The following is a 12,739-nucleotide window of genomic DNA, read 5'->3' on the forward strand; positions in this document are numbered from 1 at the left end:
TATTTAATCAGATTACCCCTAGTTCTTGTGTTATGTGAAGGGGTAAATAACATTTCCCTATTCACTTTCTCAATAGCATCCATGATTTTATAGACCTCTAACGTACCCCCCTCACTTGTCTCTTTTCTAAGATGAACATTTCCAGTCTTTTTAGTCTATGCTCATATGGAAGCTGTTCCATACCCCCTAATAATTTTCGTTGCCCTTCTCTGTACTTTTTTCCAATTCTGATAGATCTTTTCTGAGATGGGTGGCCAGGACTGCATGCAGTTCTGTATTGGAGGTGTGGGCATATCATGGATTTATATAGTGGCATTATACTATTTCTGTTTTATTATCTATTCCTTTCCTAATGGAGCCTAATATTCTGTAAGCTTTTTTGACTGCCACTGCAAGTTGAGCAGATGTTTTCATGATGATTTCAAGATTTCTTTCTTGAGTGATAACAGCTAATTTAGACCCCATTGTTTTGTATGTATAGTTGGGATTATTTTTTCCAAATGCATTACTTTGCATTTATTAACATTTAATTAATCTGCCATTTTGTTGCCCAGCCAGTCACCCAGTTTTGTGAGATCTCTTTGTAATTCTTTGAAGTCTGCTTTGGACTTAACTATCTTGAGTAGTTTTATATTGTCCGCAAACTTTGCCATCTCACTGTTTACCCCTTTCTCCAGATCATTTACAAATACATTGAACACCGCTGGTCCTAGTACAGATCTGTGGGGTACCCCCTATTTACTTCTCTCTACTGTGAAAACTGATCGGAAACAAAAGATAAGAATAAACTATCTTTTAACGAATTACTTATTCATGAGAGAACCTTCCCTCTTATCCCATGACTGCCTAGTTTGTTTAAAAGCCTTTGGTAAGGGAACTTGTTAAAGCAGGGATCTCAAACTCAATTTACTTCAGGGCCAGTACTCAAATCCTCTCAGTGGGCCAATAATGTTGCTCATGCCTCCCAGAACCCACCACCCACCTGCCTAAGGCTCTGGGAGGGAGTTTAGATGGGGGAGGAGGTCTGGGGTAGGGGATTGGGTTGCAGGCTCTGGAAGGGAGTTTGGGTGCAGGCTCTGGGCTGGGGCAGTGGGTGGGCGTGCAGGCTCTGGGATGGAGGAGGGGGGAGGAGTGCAGGCTCTGGGAAGGAGTTTGGGGGTGGGAGGGGGTGTGTGGGGAGGGGATGCAGCTCTAGGAGGGAATTTGGGGGCTGGGAGTGGTGTGGGGAGGGGGTGCAGGCTCTGGGAGGGAGTTTGGGAGGTGGGAAGGGGTGGGGGTGCAGGCTCTGGGAGGGGATTGAGGGTGCGGTGCTTACCTGGAGCTCCAAGGTGGGGTAAGCCGGGAGTTCTCTGCGTGCTGCTGCCCCCAGGCACTGCCCCTGCAGATTCCCATTGGCTGCAGGGGCGCTCAGGGCAGGGGCAGGACGCGGAAGCACAGCCCTGCCCCACCCTGCGGCCACAGGGAGGGGCCCGCAGCCACTGGAGTGAGCAGGCAGACATTGCTCAGCTCTGCTGTGCTGCTGGGGCCCCTGGGGGACAGAGCTCCTGGGGGCAGCAGGTGGGGCCAAGGGAGAGACACGGCCCCAAAACTGCTGGAGCCCCGTGGGCCACATTGGGGACGTTTGCAGGCCAGGAGTTTGAGACCCCAGTGTTAAAGGCTTTCTGAAAAGTCCAAATACACTATCTCTGCTGTATCATCCTGGTTCACGTGTTTCACATCTCTTTCAGCACCTCCATTGTCCAATGGCCCCACTGATTTTTGGAAGGCTTCCTGCTTTTGATCACTTAAAAATATTTCTGCGGTTAGTTTTTGTGTTTTTGCTAACTGCTCTTCAAATTCTTTTTTGACCTGCCTAATTATGATGTAGCCCACTGGTCCTTTGGGAAAATCATTTTGAAAAAACAATTAGAAGAAAAGCTTAACTCTCTAGAATTGTACATGCTAAAACCTCTTGAGCCAAAGAGATTGAAATGTACATGTGCAGCAAGCATAGGCCCAAAGGTTTCCAATCACAGTAGCTGGGTGTCTCAAGAGGATATGCAGACGTCATTGAACCTAAATTACACCCGAGCACTGTGAGTTTGAACACTACCCTTGGTAGAAATCTGAGAATGAGCTGTATGCAGACAGTTGCCTCTGTTAAGGGCTTTTATGCTTTTGGAAAATGTGCCCTGCTAATTTGTACAGCTAATTTAGAAGGGGCTGGCTGTAACTCTTTTCTGCAGGATAATAAATTACACATGCTCTTTGCAGATACGTGAAAATGATTGCTGGGTATGTTGCTACTTTTCCAGTTGAGGATTATTATAGCAGAGCACCAGCATTGTCAAATCAATTCATATTGATTAACTAGAGGGAAGATGAAAGACAATTAGGATACTATAATCATGTTTCCTGAACAGTGGAACTGGAGTGTATTTAAAGGTCTGGGTTTCCTGAGATACATTCCCCTAACATCAAGTGCTCATAACCAGAGGCGGATTAAGCTTTTGTGGGGCCCTGGGCCAGAGTAAGTGGGGGCCCTTCCCGTTCCTTCCACCCACAGTCCCCGCCACCCCCTTGCCCGGCACTCCTGCCAGGGAATGGAGTCGAGGGCTTGTCTTGACCCTGTGTCTGGTGCTCCTGCCAGGGAGCAGGGTTGGGGCAAGGGTGTGCTCATGTTTCTGCCCCCCTAATTGGTTGGGCCCCTGGGCATAGGCCCCATTGGCCCACTGGCTAATCTGCCACTGCTTATCACTATTTTAGGTTCTTGTAACTTTTTTGGTGGGCAGAGCTAGGAAATATGGGAAGTCAGAGCACTGATGAGCAAAGCAAATGTGTGTATGTGTATGCAGGTAGTGCTGGGAGTTTGTGGAACCAGGAAATATAAAAAAATATATAAAACCAGGAAATATAAATTTAAGATACATGCCACCCCTGCAGAGCAACCATATATCTCCCCTCTTTGAATGATGCCCCAGCACAGTAATAACACACATACTGGCACTCTATCCTTACAGATGCTATAGAACACTTTGGAAACAGAGCACATGAGCACTGTAGGATAATGTCGAACACCTTTTTGCTAAGAAAAACTCAAGTTTAAATCCAGTGTAGCAAGCAGGAGCTACCTACACTATCTGAAACGTTGCCTTCACTTAACTTCCAATAAGCCCTAGTGACTGCTGTCATGTATGTCACCGGACTGCTGATAATCCTCATGGCAAGAAGAAACCCTTGTGCACCACTGCCATCACATTCAAGCGAGTTCAACGGCAATCAATCAGAACTATGCAGTACAAATGTTCAAATTAACACCAAGTTGATGGAGCCCCCATTAAATAGAAATATTGCGTAGTTGGATTCTTTTTATTTACTTTCTTATCTTTAAGGCTTTAGGGCTTACAGGGGGAGGGGTGACACACACACATGGGGAGAGGTAACACACACACACACACAAGTACCCATCTCTTAAAACAGGTCGGGTCGGGGGGGGGGGTGACTAACCAGACCAATCTGACCCTCCCTGCCTGGTGCTTTCCACCCTCCAGCATGCCTGGCTGGGCCCCCAGGATGGACCCGCCTCTGCTGGTAACTGGCGTTGCATCTTCCTGAGGCAACGTGTGGGGTTGGCATGTGGGGTCACATGCCCCCCTGATTTCTGCCAGGGTTCATACCAGAATGTGGCCAGCAGCAGCCTTTCAGCACTCTGCATGAGGGAAGGGACAGGAGCTGCTTCCAGCAGCCGGGGGGGGTGGGGGGGAAGGGAAGGGATGACGTGGGCCATGTCTTTGCAGAGCTCATCCCTTCCTCCACCTTCCCCATGGCTGGAAGCAGCCTGTCCCTTCCTGCCTGCATGGTGTCGAAAGGCAGCTAACACTTCCAGGCTGCTGCTGGCCACCTGCTGGGTGAGCGCTCTCCTGCTGACAAAGCTAAGGCCACTTGCGGGGCTGGAAGTCTTTTGTCAGCAAAAGTGCCGACAAAGAGCGTTTACACATGCTGACTTTTAACGACAAGGCTGGGTCGACACAGCCTTGTTGCTAAAAGCTGCATGGTGTAGACAAGCCCATGGAGGTGTGGATTTTTCACAGCCCTGAACAACATCGTTTATCCCAACATAGGCCTGTAGTGTAGTCCTGGCCTTATTCCAGAATATGTGTCCAAACAGGGAGTTATATAACTGTATCAGTTTAACTATACCTATATGACTGGTAAGAGCAGCTTCTTGTTAATCAACTAAATGTAAACCAAAATCCGAGTGGCCACACAGGGCTCTGCACTGGTTTAACATCACAGTGCAGCTTCCTCCTATGGGCAAGCCCGGAAGAGAAGAGCAGCCTTTAGCGCCACAGCCCCTCGGAAGGGGTCCTTCCGCCGTCCACCCGCGCGGGCTGCTCCTATCGAAGTTCGCTTCCGCCACCCCTAGGCGTAGGAAGCTCTGCCCCCTCGCCCTCGCCCTTCCCCTTCCTCCGCCCAGGAAGCAGGAAATGGGATCGGCTCTGCGAGCAAGTAAGTGCCGCGGCTTCAGCAGGTGTGACTGAGCAGGCGCAGAACGGTGGCGCATGCGCAGTGGCAGCCAGGTGCACGCACTGTCGGGAGGCCGGTTGGGACGCTACAGCTTGGCCCGTGGGCCCCGGCAACTTGCTTCCGATCGGCTCGGTGGCAGAGAGGCGGGGCGGGACTTGCCTTGGCGGCGGTGTCAGTTGCCCTCAAAATGGCGGATGGAGGCAGTGGAGGAGCTGGATCGGGAGCGAGTGGTGGGATCCCCGCGCAGCCCCAGGAGCGGGCCATGGTGAGACTCCTGTCGTATGGGTCCTCCCCGGGGGTCGCCCGTGCCCGGCCCGCGGTGACTTGGCAACCTCCGCGCGACAGGTTGGAGCCTCTAGCGGATGGGAGCCCGACCCATGCCCGCTGGGGGAGTAGCGGAAGCCCTGATTGCCTCCCCTCAGGAGAGGTGAGGGCCCCCGTCCGCTGGGGGTTAGCGCCCCGGGCGGGGAGTCGTCGCTCAGTGTGGACGCACTTAGCCCCCATTGTCTGCCCTGCGGTCAGTGGCACGGTCCCATGCGCGGTGACACCCGTGCGCTGTGTAGTCTACACAGCCTAAACCTGAGTTAGGTGACCAGCGACCATCGATTGTCTTGAGGAGATGATCTTCAGTGACAGGCGGAATAAAGTTTTCATTGCGTGAACTTGAGATAAGGGATGATGGCGATGTTTTGCTTTAATGCAAGTTTCCCTGGGTTTGCATACCAGAAAGACTGCTCGATATGCTTTAAGCAGCCACTCAATGGCATGACAGGAATGGCCCTGATGCACCAGTAAAAGCAGAGTTGCAGTTGGGTACTCTCAGCAATATTTTGGAACAGGCTGTTAAAACAAGCAGTTGCCTAATAAAGGGTGATCTCTTGTATAGGTTTGGGTCACTAGTGAAAAGTAATATTTTCATAAAGTCAGTTGTTGAAAGTGATAAAATTAAATCCTCCACCTCATCATTCTGATCTGAAGGTTGTCTTGGAGAATAATCTGTTAAAGGCTTTGTGATTTTTCCATCTTTCTAGATTTGCACAGCTGAAGTCAGGGGAGGGGCCTTTTTGTCAGAGGCAATATATGTCATGAAGTTACATTTAGGTTTTAAAATGAAGGAGGACAAATATTCACTAAAGTTCTAGGTTGTTATATGGAATTTACTCTTCAGGGCAGGTACATTTAGGGGCCCTTTATTCTTTATTGTCACTTTATTATTGTTTGTGTTAGTGTCTATATGCCCATAGAACTGGATCTTATTTTCTTTCATCAGCTCCTGGAAAGCTGATGACTTCAAATGAAAATAAAGGGAATGGTATTGAATCAAAATCTTTAACATAAAATCTTGCCTGAAGACACTAGTTTGAGAACTCTTTTAAAAGCATAATAGTCTACTTTCCTATAACAGGACAATGTTAAGTGGGAGCTGCACGTTTATCATATAACTATTTTACCTATTTATCTTTTTCTTCTAAAGAAGACTTTAGAAAATACCCAATAAGGCAGCAGTTCTTAACCAGGAGTGTGGGGCCCTGTGGGGGGGCTGCAAACAGGTTTCAGGGGGTCTGCTAAAATAGTCCAGAGAGCAGGGCTGGTGTTAGACTTGCAGGGCGGAAAGCCTGAGCCCTGCCACCCATTTCTATACACACTTGTTCAGATAGCTACAAGTAGCTTATGGAGAGGTGACCACCCTCTTCTTTGTGCATTATACCGTCTTAGTCTCCCTAAAAGGATGTTTCTGTATCCAGACAAGTGCAATTCTCTATCTCCCCACCCCTTCCAAGGTAGTGATCATTTAAATGAGGTTTGGCAAAAACATCCACAATTCATTCTCTTCTATTTAGGGCAAAACTGCTCACCATACAATAGAGATTAACTTTTTAAAAGGTCTTAGTACATTTACATGTGGAAAGACATTTGTCTGTTTTTACAGAAAGTGTCTGAATACAACATAAGATTCCTCTCCCAAGGATTCTTAGTGGTGTGTGATGCCATAAGATAATACTTCTGTAAACTTAAAAACCATATCCTTCTAAAGAGACACTAAAATGACTGGTAGAACAGACCAAGTGCCCTAAACAAACTGGATTCTGCATGAGCTCTTTGGAATTTCTCATTTTGCAACTTTTGTCAAAAGTTAGTCATTTGCAGCACATTGAGTTCAGGAGGAGTTGCCAAAATCCAAATCCAGATGCTGGAAGAGGAGGAAGTACCGAATGGGGAGGGAAAGAAAGAAAATGATGTTGTAGATGCAGCATTAACAAAGGCCAGGAAATATGGGAATAAATGCCATATAATAATCCTTCCCAGAGACCCCAGCTTCTTCTGTACGCTTAGCCACAGATATCTAAATACAACTTGTGCTGTTTGTGCTAGGTGCAAAGTTGTGTTTAAAACTGTGTTAAATTGGGGTGGCTTCTGCTCAAATAAATTTGTTAGTCTCTAAGGTGCCACAAGTACTCCTTTTCTTTTTGCGGATACAGACTAACATGGCTGCTACTCTGAAACCTGGGGTAGCTAATGCATTTTTAAAATAGATCATTTTTTTGTAGTTTAGACATTCTCTGTGAACCATTAGAAGGCAAAAATAGTACCTTCGCTTTATGCATTTGATAGTACTGTGTGTACAAACAGTTTTAGTTTCACTGCTTCCCTGTACAATTGGTCCATTTCCCTGTTTGGGTTTTTCCCACAGCAACAGAGGAGAGAGAACATTTTTAAAATCTAGGGAAACGTGATTGTAAAGTGTAGGGAAACTCAGAGAGAGTGTAGTACCTGAAACTGCTGAAATTTTTGATAATCCGTTACCACTTTTTTTTGTTTTCTTGTTTGACTAGATTTCACATTCATGGTGCCCACTAAAACAGTAAACTGTTCTGAAGTGATCCCCTGCCTTGGCAGCGATATGGTATTGAATTACTAATAGGTCTCTCTCTTTTTTTCTAACTTTTATGACTCCTTACAGATACTACTCTGATTTTCTTCATTTGCATTACTAAAATTCAGGAACTGGATATGCTAAGTTATGGAATTGGAATCTCTGATAAAGTACAGGGAGGCCAAGAGGATTTGTGCTCAGAAGCAGGAACAGGACTCCATGGGCTCTGAGAGAAGAGATCAGATCAATTGAAAGTCAACATTTGTACTACTATAGTCTGCTTTGCTTTCAGATTCAGTAACTGCAACACTAGGAAGCTTACAGAATACCTGTTAAATTTAAAATAAAACATTGATCTTGTGACTGTGATTGCGTACAGTGAAAATTGAAGGGAAATCTCTCATAATTTAAACTCTTCTGTGAGAACAATGATGCCCAATGATTTGTTTTCCACCATGTCATCTAACTGCCGGGTTAGACTATGAAATGGTAAAAACACTGGTGGTCAGTGTATAGTAGACCTTTCACTACTGCCAGCACTATTGGTGGGAGATCACCTAAAGTTCTCAGTGTGGACAAGGACGTAGATGTACTGATGTTGAGAAGATGAGGCACTGTGTGGAAATTATGCAATTTTTAATAGTCCGATGTTAATTATAGGAGGGTCTAATAGCATTGCCTATTATTAAGATTTCTCAACACTTCTCATGATAAGTTCAGTTGCTTAGAACTTTGCTAGTTTTTACCATTTGACTGAAAATTTCTAAATGGTATCTGGTTCAAGTTGAATTTTTTTAGAAAATTCTAATCAAAATAGTTCAGCTGTTTCCAAGAATGAGGGTTGGGAAAAATGTTTTGTTTATGTTACATTCTTGTCTTTGAAATGCTCTCATGCTTTGGAGCAGGGACTTGACGTTTGCCTAGCGATAGACTTTGTGTTGTGCCTTTTGCCATCCCTGTGAAAACTTGCCCAATTTTGGCCACATTACAAGCCTTTGAAAAAATTGTAGTTCGTACATGCATAAAGACTTGCTAGAGCTCAACAGCTAAAATCTCTCAAGAATCTATCCTCACTGAGAATGCTCTAGCCCCTCACAGCTCTTAATACTGAGCAGACTGTACATGGTCCATCCCCACAAAGGGATTGAGCATGGTCCAGTTAAAGGCTATGGGGCTCAGAAGGACTACATAGTAATGGCTGCTCCCAGCTGCTCAGGACCAGATCGGGGATGAGCATGGGAATAGATAGCCTGTCTCTCCTGTTCTCTCAGTGAATCCCCATGGACACCCAGGTTGAGTGGAGAAGGAAGCAGTTTGATTTGAATGCAGAGGGGCCAAAAGCCAGACTGGGGGAGGGAAAGGTGTAAGTAGGGAAAAGTAGCCAAGGTGAGACTGGGGCTGTGTGGGGGTGTGTAGGGGAAAGAGACCTGAAGATTGGGAATTGGAGACAAATCTAACAAGGAGCGTGGGTGTGATTGAGAGAACTGGGGTGGCTAGGCAAAGAGACTGAGACAAGAAGCCAGGGCAGGGGCGGAAGTGAAGAAACTGAGATTGGATGAGGAGTCCAGGGAGGGAGCCTGGGCCTGGAAACCAGTGAGGGATGGAGAGACACATTGGCTGAGGACTCAGGAGCCAGGGATTGAACAACGAGATTGGGGTGGAAGGAAGAGACTGAGACTGGCTGGGCAAGGAGACTGGATCTGGGTGTGGGTAGAGACTGCGAGTCAGGGAGATTGGGAAAAGGGACAGTGAGCTCAGAGCAGGAGACAAGTACTGGCTGGGCAAAGAGACTGGCAAAAAGCTTGAGGAATGGACACTGGGAGTGGGTATGCAAGGAGAATGGGACTGGGACAAGGAGCCATGGATGGGATAGACATATGACTTGGACGAGGACAAGTTGGAGGGGAGAGGAGCTGAAAGTATTAAGTTCGGGGAAAATAGACAAGTCTGTGCCCATCATAGCACATTCCCTTTCAAAGCCTGAAATGGAGTCCAAGATTCCAGAGTCTCAACAATCAGCTGCTGTCGGCACATCTGTGAAATCCACTGGCAAAGTGTGGTACTCCCCTTTTCCCCCCCGCCCCCATGCTGGTCTACCGAGAGGATGACAACCTACTGCTGCTACCAGTTATTCTGTTAACTCAAGTGGTAGAAGTCTGTGAGGTGAATCTAAATGTTCCAGCCCTGTTTATGAACCATGAAGGTGTCAATATAGTGCTCTATGATTTTTCTGATTTTTTTTTTTTTCAGTTGCTGGGAATAATTAAGAAAGGGATAGATAATAGGACAGAAAATACCATGTTGCCTCTATATAAATCCATGGTACGCCCACATCTTGAATACTATGTGCAGATGTGGTCGCCCCATCTCAAAAAAGATATATTGGAAATGGAAAAGGTTCAGAAAAGGGCAACAAAAATTATTAGGGATATGGAACGGCTTCCATATGAGGAGAGATTAATAAGACTGGGATTTTTCAGCTTGGAAAAGAGACGGCTAAGTGGAGATATGATTGATATCTATAAAATCATGACTGGTGTGGAGAAAGTGGTGTGGAGATAAGCAAGTGTTGTTTGCTGCTTCTCGTAACACAAGAACTAGGGGTCATCAAATGAAATTAATAGGCAGCAAACAAACCAAATAAAAGTATTTCTTCACATAACACACAGTCAACCTGTGGAACTCCTTGCCAGAGGATGTTGTGAAGGCCAAGACCATAACAGGGTTAGAAAAAGAACTAGATAAATTCATGGTGAATAGGTCTGTCAATTGCTATTAGGTTTTATCTTTAAGTTAAAGTGAAGGTTTTTTTTGCCTTTCGTGTGACAGATTTTCTTTAGTTGAGTCCACTAACAAGTTGAGCAGTCTATTCCTTCCATGTCAGACTCCCACCCTTTCCAAATTCCAAAGGACTTGTACTTTCCTTGCTGGCTAGAGAAAATTCTATTGAGGGAGGATCATTTGTGAAAATAACTTGTATTTATGGGAAAAATGTATGTAGCTACCTCCTGACAGATGTATTCTTTTTGGCTTATGTTCACTAGAAATGCCTCCAACTTCAAAAAGAAATTAAAGAGTGGGAATACTATGAAAGAAGGCATGAAGTTCAGAACTGGAGAAAATAAATCGAGCAGTTGGAGAGCACCTGTAGGAGTCTAAAGAGCTAGAATAGGAGCAAATAGCAGAGATGTATCGTGGGGCAAAATATTAAAAGTCTCAAAGGTTCTAAAACTAAATATAAACTACTTTCTGTTAATTTATCCTGTAAATGTGGATTTGCATTTTTCCTGGTGCACAGAACTTCAGATTGTTGAAATAGAAAATGTCCCTGGTTTTGTAGTAATCATTGTTTCTCCTTAGATATCCTCATTTCCTTTAATTATATTTCTCCACTGACTTATTAGCCTAACTCTAATTTTCTTGCAGTGGTGGGATGAGAGAGTTGACTTTCAGGCTGCCTTTTTACAACAATTGGCAAAGTGTGTTCTAAATATCTACTCTGCTGAAATGGACCCCTTGCTGGAGAAGCAGGAAGAAATGGCCCAGATAACAATATTTGATCCTCTGGAGTGGTACTTGTTTGGGGAAGATCCGGATGTCTGCCTGGAGAAACTGCGGCAGTGCGGAGCTTCTCAACTCTGCGGGAAGGTGTTCAAAGGTGGGGAAACTACATATTCTTGCAGGTAAGGCACTAGTCATCATGAATATTTCCTGTGAGGTCACTCAGCAATAATAGACTTTTATAAAATTATTTTTGATGCTAGATGTATACTGCTAGGATCCTTGGGTAAGTGGCTATGATAATTGTTTTGCTATCACAATCTACTTTAAATTGAGCACAAATTATATTGCATCTGAAAAGCAAAAGTTGAAGTTCTCTGGGTGGTACTGGCTTGTTTGCAAATCATATTAAGTTTCTTGACTTTAAATTGTCAATAGGAGTATAGAAGACTTAGTCCCCAAAGCACAACAAGTCTTTCAACTGCAGCATGGTTTGATCTACAGTCATCCTATCCTATCTTCTTCTTTTGTCATATTCCCACAATGCACTAGTCTGGGGAGACCCCCATCCCTTTTTATTTTAAAGGCACATTTCAAGTTTTGCAGCTTGCACAAATTGTAAAATTTAGCTATACTTGCTGGGGTGGTTGTGGTTTTTTTTAATAAAATAAAAGAAGCTACGTTTAATTTAGACTAATTAGGTATGTGGGATGAATCAAATTTAAGATAGAAAAGGTTTCAGAGTAGCAGCCGTGTTAGTCTGTATTCGCAAAAAGAAACGGAGAACTTGTGGCACCTTAGAGACTAACAAATTTATTAGAGCATAAGCTTTCGTGAGCTACAGCTCACTTCATCGGATGCATTTGGTGGAAAAAACAGAGGAGAGATTTATATACACACACACAGAGAACATGAAACAATGGGTTTATCATACACACTGTAAGGAGAGTGATCACTTAAGATAAGCCATCACCAACAGCAGGGGGGGGAAGGAGGAAAACCTTTCATGGTGACAAGCAGGTAGGCTAATTCCAGCAGTTAACAAGAATATCAGAGGAACAGTGGGGGGTGGGGTGGGAGGGAGAAATACCATGGGGAAATAGTTTTACTTTGTGTAATGACTCATCCATTCCCAGTCTCTATTCAAGCCTAAGTTAATTGTATCCAGTTTGCAAATTAATTCCAATTCAGCAGTCTCTCGTTGGAGTCTGTTTTTGAAGCTTTTTTGTTGAAGTATAGCCACTCTTAGGTCTGTGATCGAGTGACCAGAGAGATTGAAGTGTTCTCCAACTGGTTTTTGAATGTTATAATTCTTGACGTCTGATTTGTGTCCATTCATTCTTTTACGTAGAGACTGTCCAGTTTGGCCAATGTACATGGCAGAGGGGCATTGCTGGCACATGATGGCATATATCACATTGGTAGATGCGCAGGTGAACGAGCCTCTGATAGTGTGGCTGATGTGATTAGGCCCTATGATGGTATCCCCTGAATAGATATGTGGACAGAGTTGGCAACGGGCTTTGTTGCAAGGATAGGTTCCTGGGTTAGTGGTTCTGTTGTGTGGTGTGTGGTTGCTGGTGAGTATTTGCTTCAGATTGGGGGGCTGTCTGTAAGCAAGGACTGGTCTGTCTCCCAAGATCTGAGAGAGCGATGGCTCGTCCTTCAGGATAGGTTGTAGATCCTTGATGATGCGTTGGAGGGGTTTTAGTTGGGGGCTGAAGGTGATGGCTAGTGGCGTTCTGTTGTTTTCTTTGTTGGGCCTGTCCTGTAGTAGGTGACTTCTGGGTACTCTTCTGGCTCTGTCAATCTGTTTCTTCACTTCAGCAGGTGGGTACTGTAGTTGTAGGAATGCAT

The 12,739-nt window shown here is 45.1% G+C and overlaps 1 protein-coding gene across 6 annotated transcripts in view; it reads left to right on the forward strand.

Moving 5' to 3' along the window:
* The first annotated feature begins 4,379 nt into the window (after positions 1 to 4,379).
* The window catches only part of UBR1 (ubiquitin protein ligase E3 component n-recognin 1), a 158,709-nt gene continuing 150,349 nt past the window's right edge, over positions 4,380 to 12,739 (forward strand). For 3 of the 6 annotated variants that reach the window (XR_006282337.1, XR_006282338.1, XM_038407960.2), the window contains exons 1-2: positions 4,495 to 4,933; positions 10,808 to 11,064. Coding sequence is in view for 4 of the 6 variants with exons in the window: in XM_038407960.2 (XP_038263888.1) it covers positions 4,694 to 4,933; positions 10,808 to 11,064 (497 nt within the window). In the remaining 2 variants the exon portion in view is untranslated. Of the gene's footprint in view, positions 4,934 to 10,807; positions 11,065 to 12,739 lie in introns of all 6 variants that reach the window. The other 3 variants (XM_038407956.2, XM_043517534.1, XM_038407957.2) reach the window with 3 other exon arrangements.

This window comes from Dermochelys coriacea, chromosome 6 (genome assembly GCF_009764565.3).
Source record: "Dermochelys coriacea isolate rDerCor1 chromosome 6, rDerCor1.pri.v4, whole genome shotgun sequence".
NCBI lineage: Eukaryota > Metazoa > Chordata > Testudines > Dermochelyidae > Dermochelys > Dermochelys coriacea.